The 24,582-nt window shown below is 36.0% G+C and overlaps 1 protein-coding gene across 4 annotated transcripts; it reads left to right on the top strand.

Annotated features, from left to right (window-relative positions):
• The first annotated feature begins 96 nt into the window (after positions 1-96).
• Positions 97-24,582, top strand: Gpat4 (Glycerol-3-phosphate acyltransferase 4). Of its 4 annotated transcripts, XM_013318984.1 has the most exons (11): positions 97-269; positions 15,073-15,196; positions 16,328-16,434; positions 17,377-17,513; positions 18,538-18,643; positions 19,074-19,310; positions 19,761-19,997; positions 21,407-21,522; positions 21,901-22,041; positions 22,577-22,786; positions 23,474-24,582. In XM_013318984.1, the coding sequence occupies exons 1-11, from the start codon at positions 117-119 to the stop codon at positions 23,559-23,561; spliced, it is 1,656 nt and encodes a 551-aa protein (XP_013174438.1). In that variant the 5' UTR covers positions 97-116; the 3' UTR covers positions 23,562-24,582. The 4 variants fall into 4 exon arrangements, with proteins under 4 accessions (XP_013174438.1, XP_013174439.1, XP_013174440.1 ...); XM_013318985.1 differs by lacking the exon at positions 19,074-19,310; XM_013318986.1 differs by lacking the exon at positions 19,761-19,997.

The following is a 24,582-nucleotide window of genomic DNA, read 5'->3' as shown; positions in this document are numbered from 1 at the left end:
AAATATGTAAATGTTTAAATAGCGATAACAATACTGTAAGAAATAGCTGTTTTAAGTTATAACGGTATCTAATCAAATAGTTAAAATACGAAATATCGAATAAATCAGTCGTCAAAATGGCGTTGATTATGCCGTTCGTGTCTGTTGCAGTTTCAATACTTTACACGCCGTTTTTACTTTTTATATTGTGTATTATATTCCTGGCCTCAATCGGAAAATCTCTTGGTGTACGGAGATTATATGTGAATATACTATTGAAGCTATTCGAAGTAAGTCAAGTGAAAATAAATTAACTATATTTAACATTTTTAATCAAATATGTTAGGTTAGACTAATTTCTATTCATATAATTAAGCTTTAGCTTTTTATCTTTTGTGTGTAGGATCAATGTCCGTTATTTTTATATATTATATTTATTTAATTAAGATGTAAATGATCTTTCGTGGGAGTATATTTTGATTAATACCGGTGACTCACGTCAACCGATCTTAGATTTTGTTAGACGTAATATTTTTATTGCTTACATTAGTGTGTCTATAACGTTATATTATAAACGACGCATATAAACAAATTAAAATTCCCTTTGCCTCATTCTTGTCGAGGATCCTAGTTATTTTGTGTACACATTCCATCTAGAGTTTACGGTTGACGGTCGAATTTTCGTAGCCCTATGTATCTTTTTCTACTAAATTATATTAGGCCAGCCTTTATCTTCATATGTAGTGTCTATAGTTCAGCAATAAAACATTCCCAAGGTTAAATTTGAAGCAAATTAATTTTTTTGTCAAATCTGGATAAGCAAGAAAAAAATATGGTCCCTTGGACTCTAACTTATCCAGGTTAAGGTATTTATGATTGAATTTAAATATAAGAAAACAAATGCCCGAAAGACTTCTTTGTTATCTTGTTATTAGGGAAAAGATAACTTTGACCTTCCTTGTATCAGGTCTTAGGTTCAATTTCAATGTTTATCTACATTTGTTAGGCTATTCCAATAATTATTCTATCAGACTTAAAGAGATCTTAAAAAAAACTTTTCTCATACAAACTTGTTAAATGGGTCCTATATTTGTGAAAAATTACATTATTGTAAGATTTTTCATCTTATTTTACTAATATTATAAATGTTGTTTTGATGGATGTTTGTTACAAGGTATCTCTAGAACAGCTCAATGGGATGTGATTAAATTTGGCATACATATAGAACATAGTTAGGAAGAATATATAGGCTACTTAAGTTTTTTTTTAATTACGCATGGACAGAGTTACAGGCAAAAGATAATAAACCTCTTTATAAGCTGGCTTCAAAAAGGAAGTTATCAGTTTGTCTGTATTTATTGTAAGAATAAAACAAAATTCACACCCATAACCCAGAGAAGTAGGCAGAGACTAGGGAATTCTATTTGGTGTGTTCCAGACACATGTCTCGCTACTTCAACATTCATACATCTAAACATACATTCACATCGTGTTTATTCTAGAAAATTCTATCATCAATAAAATTTATATTCACTATCAAGGTTATCAGCTAAGCAAAGTTTAAAGTATAGGTCAAAATGATTTATCTATCAACCGCTAACACATTGGATTAAATAAAACAAACACATTTCATATCATAATGTGGCAAACGAGCGAAAGGACACCTGAAATCGCTGATAGTGAAGTGACTGTTGCCCATAGACGTACACAATTGCATATGTATTGCCTACCTTTAAACGACGGAGGAGAGGATGCACAGAAAGAAAATGTTTTCCCTTTCCATGCATCCTCACATCTGGAAAGTTTACTTCCACTTTCCTTCTTTTCCTTATAAGAAAATGGCTGGGAAAGAAAAGAAGACTAAATTAGGCCTCTGGGATGCACACTCATCAGACGAAACGCGGAATTGCTTTCACTTGACACCTGTATGTATTTCACCGGGCGAGCCAGGATAATTAGTGCGGAGATGTTAAAGCAGGCTCTACCACTGTTGCATTATGGTTACTAAAGTGCTATATATAAATAGTTATTCGTCATCATCTTACATATATCTTCAATGATCAGAGGTCTACCCAAGTTTGTCTTTAATCTTACTAATATTATAAATGCGAATGTTTAGATTGATGTTTGTTTGAAGTTATCTCCGGAACAGCTCAATAGATATTGATGAAATTTGGCACAGATCTAGAATATAATTTGGAACACATAGACTACAAATTAAGTTTTTTTTTAATTCCGCCCCGACGGTGTTGCAATCAACCATTAGTAAATTGTATATGGGAAAGTATAAATGGATGGATGTTTTTAGAAGGTATCTTCGGTACGGTTCAATGGATCTTTATGAAATTTGGCATAGATGTAGAATGTAGTCTGAAACACATAGACTACTATTTTTTTTTTAATTGCATGCAGATGGAGATGTAGGCGATAGCTAGTTCATATGACCTTTGCTTAGTTGACTTTGACTTAGATAAGACGTGGTTTTCATTGAGTTATAGTAGATACCATTTTAGTACTACAATTTAATATACGTCCATACATACATATGTATATAATGCTCGGTGGCTCAGGGGTTAAGTACTTGACTTGTAATCTGCAGGTCCTGGGTTTGACGCGCCATGTACCAATGTTTTACATTTACACTAGCGGAACCGACAGACGTTGTCCTGTCTACACGTCTTTAATTCGAATAAATTAATATGAAGTTAATATTTGATGAAAATTGTGAATCTCAACCATTCCCAGATCCCCTTGAACACACACAAAAAATTTCATCAAAATCGCTCCAGTCGTTTGAGAGAAGTTCAGTGACATACACACTCACAGAAGAATTATATATATAAAGATGTGTACATTTGTCTGACTTTCTAACGGTGAAGGAAAACATTGTTAAGCTGCACATATCTGCGAAGGAATTCAGAGATATGTGTGCCTATTCATTAACTTGAGTAGGCTCCGAGACCCTCAGCGGGGACATATAGTGAGTCGATGATGATGACATCCAGACATTCACATTTATAATATTAGTTAGGTTATTTACGCATTAGTTACCTCCTCGTCCAAGTCCCGTCAAAATCGGTGCAGCAGTTTCACTGATTACTCGGAACAAATGCGACCTCGTCGACATCATCATCCGTGGTCTAGTCAAGTAAATTTCTCCACAATGGTCTACTTTCGGCTTTTTGCGTCCAATGCTGCTCTTAATACTAATATTTTTGAGGCCTTGTGGACAGTCAGACAAAATTTTTCAAAACTGTTTTTTAATTATTAGCAAGTACAATGTGTTGCTGACAGATACGGAACCTTTTTGCACGTTTTTTAATCATAATTTTCATGTTTTTGTCTTTGGATCTTTACATATTTTTTCTTCCTTTTTCTCTATATTTAACAGTGGTAGAGCGAGCTTTAACATCTTCGCACGAATTGTCCCGGCTCGCCCGGTGTAATACCACGACCACACAGAAGACATGTGTCAAGTGGAAGCTATTCCGCGTTTCGTCTGATGAGTGTGTATCCCGGAGGCCTTATATAGTCCTCTTTCTCTTCCCACCTTCTTTCTTATAAGGAAAGGATGGGAAGTGGAAGTGATATTTCCGGATGAGAGGATACATGGGAAGGGAAATATTTTCTTTCTGTGCATCCTCTCCTCCGTTGATTAAAGTTAGGCAACTCATATGCAATTGCGTATATCTATGGGCAACGGTCACTTCGCTACTGCAGGTGGCCGCTCGCTCGTTTACCACCTTCTGATATAAAAAAAAAAAAAGTTTCTGTTGCAAATATATCCTCTAACTGCGTGCTGATCTTTTAATTTCATTATTCTATTTTATATTATATTAATGTCATTTTGTCTTTTTATTTTATATATAAATTACAAAATTTATCTTAATTCAACCGCTCTTTCGATCCTCGTGTTTTCCGTCGTCTTTATCATGTTTATATAAATATGTTTTTTGTATTACATACAGACACTCTAATTTAATTAATGTGTATAGATTCTTGTAACATATAAATTAACTTACTTTAAAGTAGAGTAGAAAAAATATATAGCATAGATGAATCTTTTGTAACCAAATCAATTTAATTGAACCGATGGTGATTAGTGCTACAAAGTTATTTGGCTCGGTATGTAGAAGTGTTATGTATAATAGTCAGTGGTGGCGTTAGGGTAGGCGTATTTATGTTTTTTATATAAGGTGGCAAACGAGCGAGCGGCCACTTGAAATCGCTGAAATGGCGAAGTAACCGTTGCCCGTAGACATACGCAATTGTATATGCTTTGCCTACCTTTAATCGACGGAGAAGAGGATGCACAGAAATAAAATATTTTCCCTTTCATGCCCTTTCATGAGAGGATGCATGCCTCTCATACGACGTTCTTACGGTGAACAACCATCGTGATTCAACCTGCATATATCAGTGAAGAAATTCAATGATATGTGTGAAGTCAACCAACCCGCACTTGGCCAGCGTGGTTGCCTAATCACCCTTACCTTAGGGTAGAATCCGAGCCCCTCTGTGGTGACATATAGTGAGCTGATGATGATGATAAGACGTAGTATTTTGTTCCTATTTGATTTCCGCAATTTTGGCGCTGCTGGAAGCGGTATGTAGCGGTGGTGTGGATACGAAGTAATAATAAAGATAGAATTAATTGTCAAGTAACAGCTGTCATTTTCAAGTAATCGCCTGTACATATATAGAGATTATACTAAATTCTCGTCTAAGTGTAGCTGTTCTATGTCGTAACCGCGGTAATAACGCTCACCGGGACTGATAAGTTGGTCGCACTATACTTGTCTTTCTTTGTATATATTTTTTTAATTAATCCTATTTATAACCTAGAGTTACTAAGTATCAGTCTTGTTAAATGATAACATACAGACGGAATTATTAATTATTTCCTTAAACACGTGGTTAGATAGTGTAATGAATTATCTACTAGCTGTCGCCCGCGACTCCATCCGCTCGGGATTAAAAATAGATGTTAGCCGATTGTCAGAGCTACTCAATATGCTCACAAAATTTCACGAGAATCTGTCGAGCCGTTTCGGAGGAGTATGGGAACGAAAATTGTGACACGAGAATTTTATATATAAGGTTAGTTAGAATCCTTTGGCTCGAATGGCTTTCGTTACAAGTAAAGTGTCAGAATGATTAGTGATGGGGTAACGTCGATATTTAAGTAAGGCTAGTGTTGAGATACACCGGCAATGTCGGTTTTTCTTCCTAACAATATGTACGAAATTTGTTGCGACAGTCGACCACTAAGCGAGAAACTCGCGATCTCTTGGACTCTTAAAATGAAAAAAAAATGAAAAAATCTTTATTGTTATACACAAGAAATTCAAAATGCAATGTTGCCTTGGCTCCTTAACTAGGAAGACCTGTATTTAAGGAGCAAAGGACTTCCCTTACATGTAAAATTTATTAATTGTTTGTGTAGAAAAAACTCTAGCTCATGACTTCAAATATGACAATATTTTGTTAATGGAACCTCACCGATATTACTTTTTAATCGACTGCAAAAAGGTTGTCAATCCAAAGAGGTTCACTGTATTTTTTTTTGTTATCAAAAAGGATTTTGTATTATACTTGCCAGTGTTAACAGTTTTCTTTATTTACAAATTAAGCCAGTACGATTGCAGGAAGTGATGTAAGTTTCCTGCATACGATGTGTACTTTGATCTTTGATAAATACAGTAGAAAAACAAAACACGATGTATGGATCGATTGCTTGAAAATGACAACTTTTGATCATAACATCGCCAGTTGTTATAAATGCGAATTAGATGGATGGATGTTTGTTAGAAGGTATCTCCAAAACTGCTTAATGGATCTCGGATGAAATTTGGCATACATATAGAACATAGTCTGGAAGAACACATAAGTAACTAGGTTTTTTTTTTTCAATTTCGCGCGGTCAGAGTCGTAAGCGATAGCTAGTTCTATCTATATTATTAGTTCCAATCTACACCACCAATGCCAAAATGGCGGAAATCAAAAAGGCACAAAACACTGCGTCTTATAGCCATTCCAACAAGTATTTGACGTTGATGTACAGAGTGATTATTTTTTACAAAGATTTTTTATTAAACTTTGTTTTCATATTATAAAAGCGTCAATAGCCTAATGGTTAAGGGTACGGAATTCCGATCACGAGGTCGGGAGTTCGAATCCCGTCATTCGACTATTGTCGTAAACCATATCCTAGCACAAGCCTAGAGCTTAGTTGGAATGGTAAAAGAAATATTAGTAAATTTACAAAAAAAATCTGCTAATATACAGGGTGTCCGAAAATTCAACGATAAAACGGAAATGGTGTATAGCCAGCTCGATAACTACACCGGGAAAATACTAAAAAAAAATCCATCTCTTTTTGTTTAAAAGTTACATTAACTTTTGTAATATGATATTCCTGTAATTTTTTATTGTATTTGCTTTAGCTATCTTCATATTTTTAGCCACAGCGTCTGATCATATGGGGGAGGGTATCAAATTATAAAAGAAGTTACAAAAGTTAATGTCCCTTTTAAACAAAAAGATATTGATTTTTTTTAGTATTTTTCCCGGTGTAGTTATCGAGATGGCTATACACCATTTCCGTTTTATCGTTGAATTTTGAGACATCCTGTATATACAAAAAAAATTCCACTGACGATAAAATATCACCCTTGCATTGTTTTTATAAAAATAGAGTAATATGTGCGGGTGTTGCGACAGAAACAAAGATCTTTGTGACGTCACAATGATGCGCCGGAATTTGTCTTCCGTGTGTTTGGATTCTTTGTTTATTTATCTAATACTGTGTATTTTAAATATAAACAATGTTATCAGTCTATATTATTCATATATTAGCTGTCGCCCGTGACAGTACGCGCGGAATAAAAAAAAAAACAACTTAATAAGTAGCCTATGTTCTTCCAGACTATGTTTTTTTTTATATCACAAGGTGCCAAACGAGTGAGCGGCCACCTGAAATCGCTGAAATAGCGAAGTGACCGTTGCCCATAGACATACGCAATTGCATATGCGTTGCATACCTTTAATCGACGGAGAAGAGGATGCACAGAAAGAAAATATTTTCCCTTTCCATGCATCCTCTCATCCGGAAAGTCCATTTCTACTTCCCATCCTTTCCTTATAAGAAAAAGGGTGGGAAGGGAAAGAGGACTAAATTAGGCCTCCGGGACGCAAGTCCGTTCAATGTCAAGGTCAAATTACATCGTGTTACATTGAGCTGTTTTCGAGATATAACAAACATCCATCCAAACATTCGCATTTATAATATTACTATTTGTCGATAGCAATTCCGCGCGAAAATAAAAACTTATTTATTAGCTTAGGGGTCCATAAATTACGTGAGGTGTGTAAGGGGGGAGGGGGTCGAGTCAAATCTCATCTAATCTTACGTTGGAGAGAGGGTCTCGGCAAATATCACGCTATTTTTCTCTGATTGAAACCAAAAGAAGCAAAAGTACGAAGCGTTTTTTTTATAATAACAATCTAATTTACGTAAGAAACTCACAATTTTAAAAATCTCAAGTGAAATTGGGGGTTGGGGGAGGGGGTTGAATAAAATCTCACATCTCACCACGGGAGAGAGTGAGGGGCAGAAAATTAAAAAAAAACATTTCACGTAATTTATGGACGCCCCCTATGTGTTCGTCTCGAGTATGTTCTATGTTTACGCAAATTTCAACAATGACAATGGATATCGTAAAACTATCGTAAAAAAATTGAACAATTTTACGGTAACATGACAGTATTAGTTATTGATTTATTTACAAACTAACTGTCGCCCGCGACACTATTATAAACGTAGCGAGCGACCGTATTAAAAACAAAACTATGTGTTCTTCAAGACTATGTTCTATATGTATGACTAATTTCATCGAGATCTATTCAGCCGTTCTGGAGATACCTTCTAATCCATCTACACATTCGCATCTATATATATATATATAAAAGAAAGTGGCGTTAGCTACACTATTTATAACTCAAGAACGGCTTTACGGATATGCCTGAAACTTAGTGAGGAGGTAGCTTAGAGCCAGGAGACGGACATAGGATACTATTTATTAATTTTTTTTGAATTAATGTCTTGAACAGCTGGTTTTTATTTAACTTACTAATATTATAAATGCGAATGTTTAGATGGATGTGATGTGGATGGATGGGCTGGGCTACACTAATTAAGTTTTTTGTATATCCACGCGGACGTAGTCGCGGGTGACAGCTATTTTATAATAGTAGTAAAATATCATTGAACTTTAGTTATAATACATAGTGCTTTGTTTTAAATGAATAATTAATTTGAAAGGGTTAAAGGTTAGTCTTCTTTGTGTACGTTATCATGAGGTTAGTTTCAAATTAAATATAAAACTTCATAGTCGATGGTTGTAGTTCGAACTCCCCCAAAAAAATGTTTTTTTTTTCTATATTTTTAATTTAACAAGCTGCCGCCCGCGACTCCGTCCGCGTGGATATATAAAAAAACTTAATATATAGATAAGTTAAATAAGAAGCAGCTCTTCAAGGCATAGATTCGAACAAAATTGTATCCTATGTCCGTCTCCTGGCTCTAAGCTACCTCCTCACCAATTTTCAGGCATATCGGTAAAGCCGTTCTTGAATTATAAATAGTGTAACTAACATCAGTTTCTTTTATATATATAGATAAGTATTTGACTTTCTTTGGTAAAGGAAAAACATCGTGATGCAACCTAAGCCACGTACAACTCGCGACTGTAACCAATATGAGTGAGGCGTCAGTCTGGAAAGGTTACTGCTTTAAATGACAGCTTTGTTCCGACTATGATTAGTCCGAATCTCTACAATTAACGCTTAGAAGCGCCAATATGGCGCAAACCAAGGAGGCACAAAATATGTCGCGTATAGCCTGTCCATGTACCTATTGAAATCAGTTGTTGTCTTAAACTTAGAGTGGTGTCGTGTAAGAATGAAGATTAACTTAATAGAATTAATTAGTTAAGTTACGTAACTTGATTAGTTAAGTATTGGACGTGACCGAAATTTTAATGTGTTTTATCACTTAAATTATAATACGAATTACATTAATCAATGTATTGGTAGTGCGTCGGTGGCTCAGGGGTCAATTTGACTTGCAATCCGCAGGTCCTGGGTTCGAATCCATGTACCATTGTTTTTCGATTTCCGATTTACATACGTACATTTATCCGACGTTACGGTGAAGGAAAACATCGTGATGCTGCATATATCTGAGAAGAAATTGAAAGATATGTGTGAAGTCAACCCGCACTAGGACAGCGTGGTTGACTATGGCCTAATCACCCATAACTTAGGGTACACTCCGAGCCCCTCGGTGGGGACGTATAGTGAGCTGATGATGATGTAATGGTAGTTTCCTCTTTGACAGACAGAAGACATGAATGTCGATAGATTACGACTAAATAATCGTAAGTGTGAAAAATACTGTGGGTCTACCATGAATATATGTGAATAGCTCTCGCCTGCGACTCCGTCTGCGCGGTAATAAAATAAATTTATTTAGTAGTCTATGTGTTCTTCCAGACTATGTTCTATATGTATAACTTCATCAAGATTCGGTCGAGCTGTTCCGGAGATATCTTCATAGAAACATCCATCTATCCATCCAAACGTTCGCATTTATAATATTAGTAAGATAGCACGCGTATCGTCATCGACGAAGTATAGATCGTGCAATGTAATGGAGCGTAAAGTACACTAAACGTATACTAATTTTACTAATTCTTGCTAATATTATAAATGCGAATATCTACAAGGATGTATAGATGTTTGTTTAAATGTATCTCCAAAACGGCTGTATGGATCGTAATGAAACTTGTCATACATATAGAACAGTGGTTCCCAAACTTATTTCGTCTACTGCCCACTTTGAGAATAAATATTTTTTAGCGCCCCCATATTTTCACATATTTAAAAATCACTATAACTTCAAATTAAATTAATTATTGGGACCTATATATGTATATTAACGGAGAATTGTAAAGGAAACTTTTACTATAACTCGCAACTTGAGACCTGCAGCGCACAAGGTGGCGTTATCGTCTACTTTGGGAAAGACTGATATAGAACATAGTCTGAAAGAACACATAGGTTACTAAGTTTGTTTTATAATTTAACGCGGACGGATTAGGATGCGATAGCTAGTGTTATTATATTTGCTTACTATTTAATATTTAAATGACATTTCAAAGTTTCTCGAATAAATAAGTATAGGTATTATTCGATAAGATATGAATTTCTTTTAATCAACAATTATTTGTTACTAACATTATTCAAGGTCACTTAATCGGAGTTTCTTGAAATCAATATGTCTTACTAATATAAACTAGCTGTCGCCCGCGACTCCGTCCGCGTGGATATATAAAAAGACTTAGTGTAGCCCACCCATCCATCCACATCACAACCATCTAAACATTTGCAGCTATAATATTAGTAAGTTAAATAAAAAGTATTAAATTATTCAAACTTTCTTGAGACATTATACTAAACTGATATATAAACACGGCTAAACACTCACGTATATACGTCCGGTGGCGGCACCGACTAGTTTCGAGCCCATCGGGGGCCCTTCATCAGGATGAGTGGTACTGGTATTATTTCGCGGACTTTACTAGTGAGCGACGGGCCGCCACCGGACGAATATACGTGAGTGTTTAGCCGTGTTTATATATCGGAAGATAGCCTGTGTATACAAGTGTAAGTAGGCTATTATTTTAATTCCACACTGACGAAGTCGCAAGCAATAGCTTGTGATGTATCAGTTTGTCCTTAATGCGTGTATAGGCTATTCCAATGTTTTACGTGGCTCAAGGTCATTGCGTACTGCCCTTTATACCTAACATTGCGCGCATTGACTCGTACGATGTTCCGAGCTGATATGATATTTGAAAACAATTATACTGGATAGATTTTGATGAAACTCTGGTAGGATTTTCTAAGATTTAATTACAATTATGATAGGTATATAAAGGTATAATATACCTATCATAAATGTACATAAGACGTCGGTGGCTCAGTGGTCAAGCACTTGACTTGCAATCTGCAAGGTCCTGGGTTCGAATCCCGCCATGTACCAATGTGTTTTTCCATTTCCGATTTACATATGTACATATATCCGACGTTATGGTGAAGGAAAACATCGTGATGCTCCACATATCTGAGAAGAAATTCAATGATATGTGTGAAGTCACTGCACTTGGCCATCTTGGTTGATTATGGCCTAATCACTCTTAACTTACAGGCTCCGAGCCCCTCAGTGGGGACGTATAGTGAGCTGATGATGATGATGATATAAAGGTTAAAAGTAATAAAATTATACATAATGTCTACAACTACTGTATATGTTTTTATATATAATAATATATTTAATTGCATATTATGCAACTATGTTATAATGTTATAGCCTTTAATACGTGTTTGTAGATATACAAACAATTAGATTCGGCATCAACAAATGTTTTATTTACTGACCTTTATAAATGGACTGGCTGTAACTCGAAGTATTTTGTGCCTTTTTGATTTCACTATTGGATAGTCCATTTATAGAGGATTTAGGCTATATAATATTACGCTGCGACTAATAGGAGCGAAGCTTTAGTGAGTAGTAATGTTTTTTTAAACACCGCACAGACGGAGTTTCGGGCGACAGCTTGTGTTGAATAAACGCGAACGTTAAACTGCGACAATCATGTGATTTATTCAAAGTTTTTATCAGTTCTATATATTTTTGAAGTTTGCTATGATATCGCTTGATAGCGGACGCATGTCTAGACCCTAAGGGAACGTACCCGTATTATGTGACCCGTATAGAAGGGTGGGTTGGGGCGGAGTCTTTAAAATACTACGGTCAGTCACTGGAGCGGGAGGGTGGTTCAGGTTTTTGTGACGTAGTGTTTAGTTGTTCTTTCATAATACATAATTCACTAGTAATTTAAGTATTTATGCAAAAGACGAGTATGAGCCAATTTTTTTTTTCCTTTGAATTTTTTTTTTAGAAAAAATAGCAGATTTTGTGTGAATTTACTAATATTTCTTTCTACCATTCCAACTAACCTCTAGGGTTGTGCTAGGCCATGGTTTACGACAATAGTCGAATGGCGGGATTCGAACTCTCAACCTCGTGATCGGAAATCCGTACCTCTAATCATTAGGCTATTGGCGCATAAATTTGCTAAAAATTGGCGGTTAAACATAATAATTATGAATTACTACGTAAAAACTAAAAGTGGGGGTGTTGTCTTGGCATGTACTACGAGTGGTCACCGAGGGGAGGGAGGGGTCGAAAAAACTAAAATAGGTCACGAATTGGCCCGACTCGCCCAGTGAAATAACACGACCACACAGAAGACAGGCGTGAAGTGGAAGCAATTCCGCGTTTCGTCTGATGAGTGTGCGTCCCGGAGGCCTAATTTAGTCCTCTTTCCCTTCCCACCCTTTTTCTTATAAGGAAAGGATGGGAAGTGAAAGTGGACTTTCCGGATGAGAGGATGCATGGAAGGGAAAATATTTTCTTTCTGTGCATCCTCTTCTCCGTCGATTAAAGGTAGGCAACGCATATTCAATTGCGTATGTCTATGGGCAACGGTCACTTCGCTATTTCAGCGATTTTAGTGTGGCCGCTCGCTCGTTTGCCACCTTATGATATAACAAAAAAACGTAGTAAGGGTATGTTCCCAAAGATAGAATAGAAAAATTTAGTTTTTCTTTACAGAAGACAAAAGTGTCTGTGTGTGTTCCCAGCTTTAGTTATTGGTAAAGTCATTGAGTGAATTCCTAATCGGTTAATCAACTAATCCTATCTGTAATCCACTTCAAGACAGATAATTGTGGATACTAAATGTCTGCAACCTTATGATTAAAAAAAAATCTCAACATTCGCATTTATAATATTAGTAAAATAGAAAGGCATAGACAAAATTAACTTAAATGAATTTTAAACATCGCATTATGTATTTTGTGAAGCAAACGTATTGCGTAAATGTTTACCTTACGACCTTAGGGTAAAGGTGGGGCATCACTTTGAATGAAAAAAATCTTGCAAGAAATAAATCTTGCTAATATTATAAATGCGAATGTTTAGATGGATGGTTGTTTGAATGTGTCTCAAGAACGACTGAACAGATCTTGATGAAAATTGTCATACATATAGAACATAGTCTGGAAGAACACATAGGATATCAATTAAGTTTTTTTTTATTCCACGCGGACGGAGTTGCTGGCAGCTAGTTATTAACATTAGGTCTTACTGACTTAACTCAATTAAACCTTTTAGGCTAGAGTTAGTCGTAGGTATTTCATATTTTAGTGGAAGTAGGATTAATATACATTTTCTTTCATAATTAAATATTTAAGGCGTGAAGTGGAAGCAATTCCGCGTTTCGTCTGATGAGTGTGCGTCCCGGAGGCCATATTTAGTCTTCTTCCCCTTCCCACCCTTTTTCTTATAAGGAAAGGATGTGAAGTGGAAGTAGACTTTCCGGATGAGAGGATGCATGGAAAGGGAAAATATTTTCTTTCTGTGCATCCTCTCCTCCGTCGATTAAAGGTAGGCGACGCTTATGCAATTGCGTAAGTCTATGGGCAACGGTCACTTCGCTATTTCAGCGATTTCAGGTGGCCGCTCGCTCGTTTGCCACCTTATGATATAAAAAAAAATTAAAAACATTTTCATCATCATCATCATCAGCTCACTATACGTCCCCACCGAGGAGCTCGGAGCTTACCCTAAGTTAAGGGTGATTACACCATAGTCAGCCACGCTTGTCAAGTGCGGGTTGACTTCTCAGATATGTGCAGCATCACGATGTTTTCCTTCACCGTAAGAAAGTCAGATAAATGTACATATGTAAATCGGAAATCTAAAAACACATTGGTACATGGCGGGATTTGAACCCAGGATCTGCAGATTGCAAGTCAAGTGCTAAACTCCAAAGCCACCTAAAAAAACATTTAGAAAAATATTTTATTTATCCGCTTTCCTCTTCGTTGTAACTATGGCCCTACCTTTATCCATTTACCTCAGAATATAGGCAATCATATAACGATTTGTTTTGTTATAACGACTTATGATTATCTTAACATCCTTTATCATGAGTTATGTTTTAACAGTTGAGTTTATTCTATTATTTTTAATATTATAAGGTAGTGAGCAAGCCACTTGACCACCGTAATAGAGGAGCGATCGCTGCCAGTAATTGCAAATGCGTTGTCTAACTTTAATCAACGGAGGGATGCACGGATAAGGGTCCTTTCCTATGTGTCCACTTCTCTGTCAAATCCAATTCACTTTCCCATCCTTTCTTTGTAACAAATAGAGGAAAGAAGTGGAGTAAAATTAGGCCTAGGGAAAGTATAATACATTATCAGACGAAATGTATGGTTTTCAATTCACATCTGTCTTTTGTATGCTATATTTAAATAAATGTGAAAAGAGTTACATCTTCAAAGATGTAACTCTTTTCATCGGATGGAATTTATTGTTTTTACTGTGGGGAACAACTCTTGGCTATAGCAACCGATCCAAAGAAAAAAAATACTATGAGTCATGTAACTTTATTCCTCAGGTGATTGAGAGATGTAACTTTATTCCTGTTATGTGCAATTTTTATGTTTGTATAAGGTTATTGTTTTCGGTTTAATCTTAATTACCTGTAATAAAAACTTTTTCTTGCTTTCTTTCTTTCCTCGGATGATTAAGAGATGTAACTTTCTTCGTCAAGCGATCGTAAGATGTGTAACTTTATTAGTCAGTTGATTTGGGAACGTACCCATACTACGTGACCCGTTTGGGGGGAGGAGGGAGGTTAGCGGAGTCTTTAAAATACTACGGTCAGTCACAGGAGCGGGGGGGGTGGGGCTCAGGTTTTTGTGACGTAGTCGTTAGTTGTTCTTCTTCATAATACAGTATTCACTAGTAGTTTAAGTATGCATGCAGTCTTACACGGTCACGTAGTATGGGTATGTTCCCTTACCAGAGATGTAACTTTATTCCTCGGATGATTATAAGAGATATAACTATATTCCTCGGTTTGGACGATATATTTTTTATTGTTTTCTTTACAGTATGGCCGTCAACACATTGAAGTTGCAAAGAAACTGCAAAGGAGTGACAGTTCTGATGAGGAGGAGCCCCTCGTACCTGATGATAAGCCACCATCAGCTATTATTAAAGAAAATGGTGTTAATGGTAAGTTAAACACATTTATTTAATACCAGCGGTCGTCCGAGAGTCCCTCCGCGAGGAATTAAAAAAAACATAATTAGTAGTCTATGTGTTCTTCCAGACTATGTTCTATATGTATGACAAATTTCATCAAGATTCAAGCAGCCGTTCTGGAGATATCTTGTAACAAACATCCATCTAAACATTCACATTTATAATATTAGTATAGTTAATAAGATTATAAGCGGTCACCAGATTCGCCGAAAGATCGAGGCAACCGCTGCCACAGACATCCGCAATTGCCGATGCTTTGTCTACCTTTATTCACAGGATTTACGCACAGTAAGAGAATATTTCCCCTTCCTATGTGCAACCTGCTCCGTCCACCATAAGAAAAGAGTGGGTAGGGAAATTGGACTAAAGTTAAGTCTTAATGTATCTCCAGAACGGCTAACGACGACGAAATTTCGTATAACTAAAGAACATAATATGGAGTAACACATAGGCTACTAATTATTTTGTTTTTTTTTAAATTCTGTGCGGACGGAGTCGCGGGCCACAGCTAGTCTTGCGTTATTATTTAGGCTTCTTTTTCTAATTCTACGCTGACGTAATCTATGAATTTTTGTCTGTGTTTTTGGTACAAATTAAATATACAGTTTTTATTACGATCGCGTTTTCACCGATGTTACATAATGTTACTTTAGAGGCCAAAGAAATCTTAATCCGCTTCCGCTATGTTTATGTTATGTGCGTTCGCATTGTCGAAATATGTATATAAAACATGTTGGTTTCTTCGGAGTGAGTTTAACAACGAACCCAGGAACTGTAGATTACAGGCCACACAGAAGACAGGCGTCAAGTGGAAGCAATTCCGCGTTTCGTCTGATGAGTGTGCGTCCAGGAGGCCTAATTTAGTCCTCTTTCCCTTCCCACCTATTTTCGTATAAAGAAAGGATGGGAAGTGGAAGTGGACTTTCCGGAAGATATGATGCATGGAAAGGGAAAATATTTTCTTTCTGTGCATCCTCTCCTCCGTCGATGAAAGGTAGGCAACGCATATGCAATTGCGTATGTCTATGGGCAACGGTCACTTCGCTATTTCAGCGATTTCATATAATATATATAAAATTAATTCATATGTCTTTATTTCAGGTACAAAGACAACGGTTATAGAACGACAAGAGATACTAGGGCCGTCACCGGAGTTGAATTATAGGCGGGTTCAGAACGGACATAAAGCTGAACAAGGGAATGGAGAGGTGAGACTGATAATTTTCTTATTTATGACCTGACTAGATGTCGCCCACGACTCCGTCCGCGTGGATATATAAAAAATAAACTTATTAGTGTAGCCTATGTGTTCTCTCAGACTATGTTCTATATGTATGCCAAATTTAATCGAGATCCGTTCAGACCTTCTAGAGATATCTTCAAACACCCATCCATCCATCCACGTCACATCCATTTAAATGTTAAATGAATAAATATTATCCTATGTCTATCTCCTGGCTCTAAGCTACCTCCTCACCAATTTTCAGGCATATCGGTTAAGCCGTTCTTGAGTTATAAATAGTGTAACTAACACCACTTTCTTTTATATGCATAGATTTAGTTAAAACAAACACTAATTGTTAAGTTTAGCATATTGCGATGTATTGGTGAAAACCGATTTAAAATCGGTTATGCCGTTTCTAAGATTAGCGCGCACGAAATTGCAGTATTAAAACAAAAACTTAGTAACCTATTAAACAACTTTTCGCTTGGCACAGGACAGGAAAGGGTTCTCTGAGCTGACGGCCAACCAGTAATGGAGGGGCATTAGAAGAAGTACCTATGTGTTCTTCCAGACTATGTACCATATATATGCTAAATTTCATAGAGATCCATGCAGCTCTTCTGAAGATACCTTCCAAACGGGCTTGGTGGATCTCACTGAAATTTAACACATATGTAGAACATAGTCTGGAAGTACAGATAGGCTACTAATTAAGTTTTTTTTAATTTTCAATAGTAAATCACACTCCACTAAGGTCTTTACTTGTGTTAGGATATGGTTTACGACAATAGTCGAGTGGCGGGATTCCAAATCCCGACCTTGTGATTGGAAATCTGTACCCTTAACCGTTTGGTTATTGACGCTAAGTTGCGGGAGATAGTTAGTACGTAATAAATCCTAAATTAATTATGCCTATTACTTTCAGACTAACTTAGAGTTCCATTTCTACCATTGTATGGATCTGGTAAAAGCTGGTATGGAGTCAATAATAGAAGACCAGGTCACCTCCGTCTTTGAGGCCGAAGAGTTGAGGAGTTGGAACTTACTGACTAGAACTAATAGGTAAGTTCATTTTGAATTTATGATTAATTTTAACAAGTAAAAATTGTGCCTTTTACAACTAAATAATATTTGTAGTTGAACAAATGTTAACCTTTTGAACGCCGGCTATGGATGTTAAAATGGTGACATCTCACCATAAATATGTATCACTAATTTCGTTATAAGTATATTTGATTATTGATTAAAAAGTCATTTTGTAAACCAACGCATAAATATGTTTTCAATAGCTATAATTTCACCGTCAGCTCGTTATACGTCCCCACTGAGGGGCTCGGAGCCTACTCTAAGTTAAGGGTGATTAGGCCATAGTCAACCACGCTGACCAAGTGCAGTGACTTCACACATATCTTTGAACTTCTCAGATATGTGCAGCATCAAGATGTTTTCCTTCACCGTAACATCGGATAAATGTACATGTGTAAATAGGAAATGGAAAAACACATTGGTACATGTCGGGATTCGAAACCAGGACCTGCAGATTGCAAGTCAAGTGCTTGACCACTGAGCCACTGACGACTTAAGCTATAATTTGTTAACCCTTAATTCGACGAAATTTTTTGTAGCAAAAAAACATTTTTTATTAAGTAAAGATTTTTTTAATTAGTTGTTCGTCACACTGGACACCATCGAATTAAGGGTTAATCCACGCTTCGTTAAACAGTTTAAAAATGTTCACATATGTTTAGTAATGCCCTTATTTTATTTTAAAGATGTACGTTGTATTAAATTGATATAAAAACGGCTAAAAGTCTTACGTATGTTAGTCCGGTGGCACCGAATAGTTTCAAGCCTATAGGGGGCCCTTCATCAGGATGAGTGGTACTGGTACAGTGAGCTGAGGGCCTTGTCCGCGATATAATACCAGTACCACTCATCCTGATGAAGGGTCCCCGATATGCTCGAAGTTATTCGGTGTCACCGGACTAATATACGTGTTTAGCCGTTTTTATACCAGTTTAGTATAATGTATCACGAAAGTTTAAATAATTTAATATACGTTGTGTGATATTTGTCTTTATTACAGGCAGTATGAATTTTTAACATGGAGGTTAACAATAATTTGGATGATGGGTTTTGTTGTTCGCTATTTCTTTTTATTACCTTTGAGGATATTGATATTCGTTATTGGGGTGAGTTATTTTGTAATATTACTTGATTTGTTTAATGTTGTATAGTTTTTAGTTTTTTATATATAGTGTTAGAGGTTAAAAATTTTGAATCCGACTCGAAGGACCATTATGTGAAATTTCAGAAATCGTCAAAATCAGTTCAGCTGTTTCGAAGATTATAAAGAAGACACCGATTTAATAATTTGAATTATCGTTATAAACTTTTTTTTAAATTATTTACAGCATCTAATTTAATTAATTGTAGTATTATTATTATTTGATTTTCTTTTTTTTTGAGGGTAATATAACTGTGGTTAACAAAATTTACTTTAATATAAAAAATTAATATTCTATAACTTCATTAAAGTGGTCAGTTAAGATGTACAAAATTCATTACAAAAAAAAATCTACCAAAACCTACTAAAAGTTACCATTGCACTGGTAACACCAGGTGCTGACGCTACTCTGGACAATGCTATTGGTGAGCACATTACCAACGAAGCGTTTGCGTCGCTTCTTCGGCGCAATATCCTACAAAATATCGATGAGAATTCTGATGAGAAGCCTTTCTTGTGTTGTATTTTATCATGACGTACAACATTTGCCGAAGGAAAAGGGCTTCTGTGTTGCCAACCATACCAGCCCGATAGATGTCATTATATTAAGCTACAACAGTTATTTCTCTTTGGTAGTTTTTTCTTATTTAATGTGTGCACACTTTTCGTCTATGGTTGTCTTTGTTGTTTGGGGGATTTTGGTTTTTAGTGTATTCGTGGTTATTGTTGGTAATATAAGATGGAAATCCGACACTGCATATCGCAACACTGGCCTTACTAAAATCAACGTTTATGTCCCCTCACTAATCATTCTGACACTTGACTTTGTAACGAAAGTCATTCGCGACAAAGGATTCTAATTAAAAATGTTGAACAGTGTTGCCATATTAATAATACAAAATATTTTTTATTAAAATCTGATATAAAATACGTAATTCAATATTACTTAACAATAACGATGAATACACAATATTCCAATCTGTATAGGAATTAAATAATTCCGATACAGATTGGAATACATCGGAATATTCCACAAACATTCGGGAATATTCTTTAACGCATGCCATTCCATCATCGCTTAGGTATGGTGGCTGATCATCAGTACAGCATGCGTTGGTACATTACCAGATGGACCTTTTAAACAGCGAGTGAACCATGCCATGTCTATAATGAGCTTTAATTTCCTATCAAGATGTATATCTATGGTCATAACATACCATGATGGTGACATAAATAGACCTAAAAATGGCATATGCGTAGCAAATCATACGAGCCCAATAGATGTTTTGGTGTTGATGTGCGATAATTGTTATTCATTGGTAAGTAAAATGTTAAAAAATATGATACAATTATGAGATGTCATTCCGTTCGTAGCGTTTTCGGTGAGGGTCGGCTGTTAAAAGGTTAAGACTTTTATTCCAATGTAACTCTCGATTATTTTAAATGTTAAGTGACCATTTATAATATTGTTAAATTGATGGAGTTAATGTAAATCTTCGAACTAGCTTAGCTCTTTCGAATAGCTTTGCGTTATTCACAGTGAATTGTCGATGTGAGTCTGACAGACGTGAAGTGGAAGCAATTCCGCGTTTCGTCTGATGAGTGTGCGTCCTCTTTCCCTTCCTACCCTTTTTCTTATAAGGAAAGGATGAGAAGTGGAAGTGGACTTTCCGGATGAGAGGATTGCCCATAGACATACGCAATCGCATATGCGTCGCCTACCTTTAATCGACGAAGGAGAGGATGCACAGAAAGAAAATATTTTCCCTTCCCATGCATCCTTTTATCCGGTAAGTCCACTTCCACTTCCCATCCTTTCCTTGTAAGAAAAGAATGGGAAAGGAGAGAGGAGTAAAATTAGGCTTCCGAGACGCACATTCATCAGACTGTAGTTAGAATAGCTTCCACTTGAGGCGTGTCTTATGTATGGACAATTCGTGCGAAGATGTTAAACCGGGCTCTACCACTGTTAAATGTCCATGTGGACTGTAGCTCCGCTATCTTGTAAATTTTAGTGACTTTCCACGACGATGTGTAGGAACCTCTATAACAGTCTTTCCCAAAGTGTGCGATAACGTCCCCTTGTGGGCGCTGCAGGTCTCAAGTTGCGGGTAATAGTAAAAGTTTCCTTTACAATTCTCCGTTAATATACATATATAGGTCACAATAATTAATTAATTTAATTTGAAGTTATAGTGGTTTTTAAATATGTGAAAATATGGGGGGCGCTAAAAATATATTTCTTCTCAAAGTGGGCAGTAGACAAAATAAGTTTGGGAACCACTGATATAGAACATTGTATTGCGTTATTCATTACGAATAAAATTCTCCATATTTCAAAGATTTACGTTACCTCGTGGGAGAGCCTCAGTTGATTTTAAAATTCATTGTGAAGTTTTTTTTTTGGGAATATCATGAATTCTGCATGTTTGTGACGTCTAAAGAAATGGGATTTTAGTTATAAAAATTATATCTCTAATAAAAATAAGAAATTAATTTACAAACTTTTAATATAAATACAGTCAGACTTTGTTAAGCGAGAGTCCAAAGTCCGAGATATTTTCGCTTATAGAGGTTTCTCTCTAAATCAAGTTTCTCGCTTATGAACAATATCCGTCAAGACCGGACACTTGCTTATATCGGACGAAAAGAGTTATATCTCTTAAGAGATGTAACTCTTTTCGTCATCAGTCGATTTTCTTTAAATATGTTATATTTACTATTTTAGATTGGTCAAAGACACGACGGCTTTCTAGGGCTCTTGCAAAGAGCGCTAGCTAGGGCTTCGCCCCATATATGGTTCGAAAGATCTGAAGTTAAAGATAGACATGCAGTTGCTAGAAGGTAAGTTTGTTATGATAGAATTTTCTTTCTAATTTTGACGTTTGTCTTGAAATTAGCTGTAGCCCATGACTCCGTCCGCCCGGAATGTAGCCTATGTGTTCTTCCAGACTATGTTCTATATGTATGCCAAATTTCAGCTAGATCTGTTTAACAGTTCTGGAGATACCTTCTAACAAACATCCATCTAAACATTCGAATTTTCGTCTCCAATAATATTGTGAAGGAAAACATCGTGATGCTGCACATATTTGTGAAATGACAATGATATATGTGAAGTCGCATTGGATCAGCATTCACTATGACCTAACTTAGGGTAGTCTCCGAGTCTCAGTGGATGTATAGTGAGCTGATGATGATGAAAGTTCTAAATATTTTCAGGTTAAAAGAGCACATCTCAGTGCCAGACAATCCTCCGATTCTTATCTTTCCTGAAGGCACTTGTATTAATAATACTTCGGTAATGCAATTTAAGAAAGGAAGTTTTGAAGTCGGCGGCACTATATACCCAGTAGCTATCAAGTACGTAGCCGTAATGATGAAAACAGTTACATCTTATATCTGATCAGATGTAACTCTTTTCGTTGTATTAGTTCATTTTAGAAAATATGTATATAATTGAATTAACAAGAAATAATTGGAAAACTTAAGGAAATTCTCAAAAATAAAATTTAAATATTTTTTTTAATTATAACTTGGCAAACGAATAGTCGAAAGTTCGAATCCAGCCTTTCCTTTTCTAGCACAAGACTAAAGCTTAGTTAAAATAGTACAAGAAATATTGATAAACTAGCTGTTGCCCGCGATCCGTCCGCGCTGAATTAAAGAAATCCTAATTATTAGTAGTAGTCTATGTGTTCTTCCAGACTATGTTCTATATGTATGACAAATTTCATCGTTATCTGTTCAGCCGTTCTGAAGATATCTTCAAACAAAAATCCATCTAAACATTCGCATTTATATTAGTAAGATTAACAAAAATCTGCTTATTTAATGAAAAATGTTTGATATGTAACTCTTTTCGTGACATGTAACCATATATCTTTGTATCGTATAGATACGATCCACGTTTTGGTGATGCGTTCTGGAACAGTTCTCGTTACGGGATGCTGCATTATCTGCTGAATATGATGAGCTCGTGGGCTATTGTTTGTGATGTGTGGTATTTACCACCAATGCATCGCTACAATAATGAGACGGCTGTTGACTTTGCTAATAGAGTCAAAGCTGTTGTTGCCAGGAGAGGCGGATTGGTGGATTTGATGTGGTAAGTATGTTGAAGATGTCGCCCACTGGCGAACAAAAAATGTAACCTTTGTGTTCTTCCAGACTATTTCTACATCTATGCCAAATTTCAGCGAGATCTATGGAGCAGTTCTGGAGATATCCTCTAACAAACATCCATTCATCAAAACTTTTGCATTTATATCAGACTAGCTGTCGCCCGCGACTACATCCGTGTGGGATTAATAAAACTTGTATCCTATGTGTTCTTTCAGACTATGTTATTTAAGGCCAAATTTTAGCGTGATCTATGCAGTCGTACTGGAGATATCTTCTAACAAACATCCATCCATCCTTTATAAAGTTTTTACATATTTTTATAATAAAGAAAAACCCGCACCCGAGGTCCCTGACCCACACATGTTAGGGGAATGAGAGAGCCGCCCAAAAAAAAAACATCCATCCATCCAAACTTTTAAGTAGCTGTCGCTTGTGACTCCGTCCACGCGGAATTAAAAAATAACTGAATTTATAGCCCGTGTTCTTTCAAGTTAAAACATAGGTTTTATATCTGTGCCAAATTTCAGCGAGATCCATCCATTTAAATATACGCATTTATAATATTAAATAAATAAAATATAAATGCGATAGTTTGCTTATTTCTTTGAAAAAGTTCGATTCCCTTTAATTAAGGACAAAATTAAAAAAAAATCTAACATTTTTTTTTCAGGGACGGTCAACTAAAACGTATGAAGGCTAAGAAGGAATGGAGGGAATTACAACAGGAGGAATTCAGTAAAAGACTGAAGGGAGAGTAATTGAAGACCGGAGACCAGAGCCCGGTGTAGACCGGAGACAGGAGACTAAGTGATATGTGTTGTGATGTAATGTTTTTATAAAAGAATCTAGTTGGAGAAAAGAAGGGAAAAGAAGAACGGTGATACTAGAGATAGTAATCGTTAATAATATCCAATAAAAAGGGTTACATCTCTTAGCTATCTTGAGATGTAACCTTTTTCAATAGGTAACTTAAATCTATAAAAAAATATCTTGAGAGATAAAGCCGTATTTTCTTGTTGGGTTACAAGTTTTTAGGATTATCTTAATATGTAACCTTTTTCGTTGCATTTGTATCTTATATCTTGAGATGTAACTCTTTTCGTTATTAAATAAATCATAAATAAAAAAAAATTAGCATCCATTTTTAATGATTTCGTGTTTATCGAATTTGTATATACGAACGTTTTTGATAAATTCCTTATGTAGCTTATTTATGAAATTCGTCAGTTTATAAACTTACTAGGAAAACTGTCGGAAAATTGCACTGAACGAGATTGGCAATTTGATGTGATAATTAACACGTCGAATTGTGAATTTGTACAGTTCACAATTTTACTGATATGTCTAGCTCTAGTCGGTTTGTAATTTGTCGTAATTCATAATATTTAATTATTCAAACTTTCGTGAGAAATTATAATAAACTTATATAAAAACGGCTAAAACACTCACGTATATTCATCCAGTGGCTCATTGAGCTGGTGGTCGCGTCTCCGATATAGACCAGTCCCACTCACCCTGATGAAGGGTCTCCGATGGGTTCGAAAGTCGGTGCCCCCGGACGTATATACGTCAGTGTTTAGATGTTTTTATATAAGGGAACGTACCCATACTACGTTACCTGTTTAGGGGGGGGGGGCGAAGTCCTTAAAATACTACGCTCAGTCACAGGAGCGGGGGAGGGGGCCTCAGATTTTAGTCACGTATTCGTTATTTGTCTTTTTTTTTCATAATACATAATTCACTAGTAATTTAAGTATGCATGCAAATCTTATGCTATAA

The sequence above is a fragment of the Papilio xuthus genome, unplaced genomic scaffold, assembly GCF_000836235.2.
Source record: "Papilio xuthus unplaced genomic scaffold, Pxut_1.1 DF826776.1, whole genome shotgun sequence".
NCBI lineage: Eukaryota > Metazoa > Arthropoda > Insecta > Lepidoptera > Papilionidae > Papilio > Papilio xuthus.
This window is presented reverse-complemented; position numbering and strand designations above follow the sequence as displayed.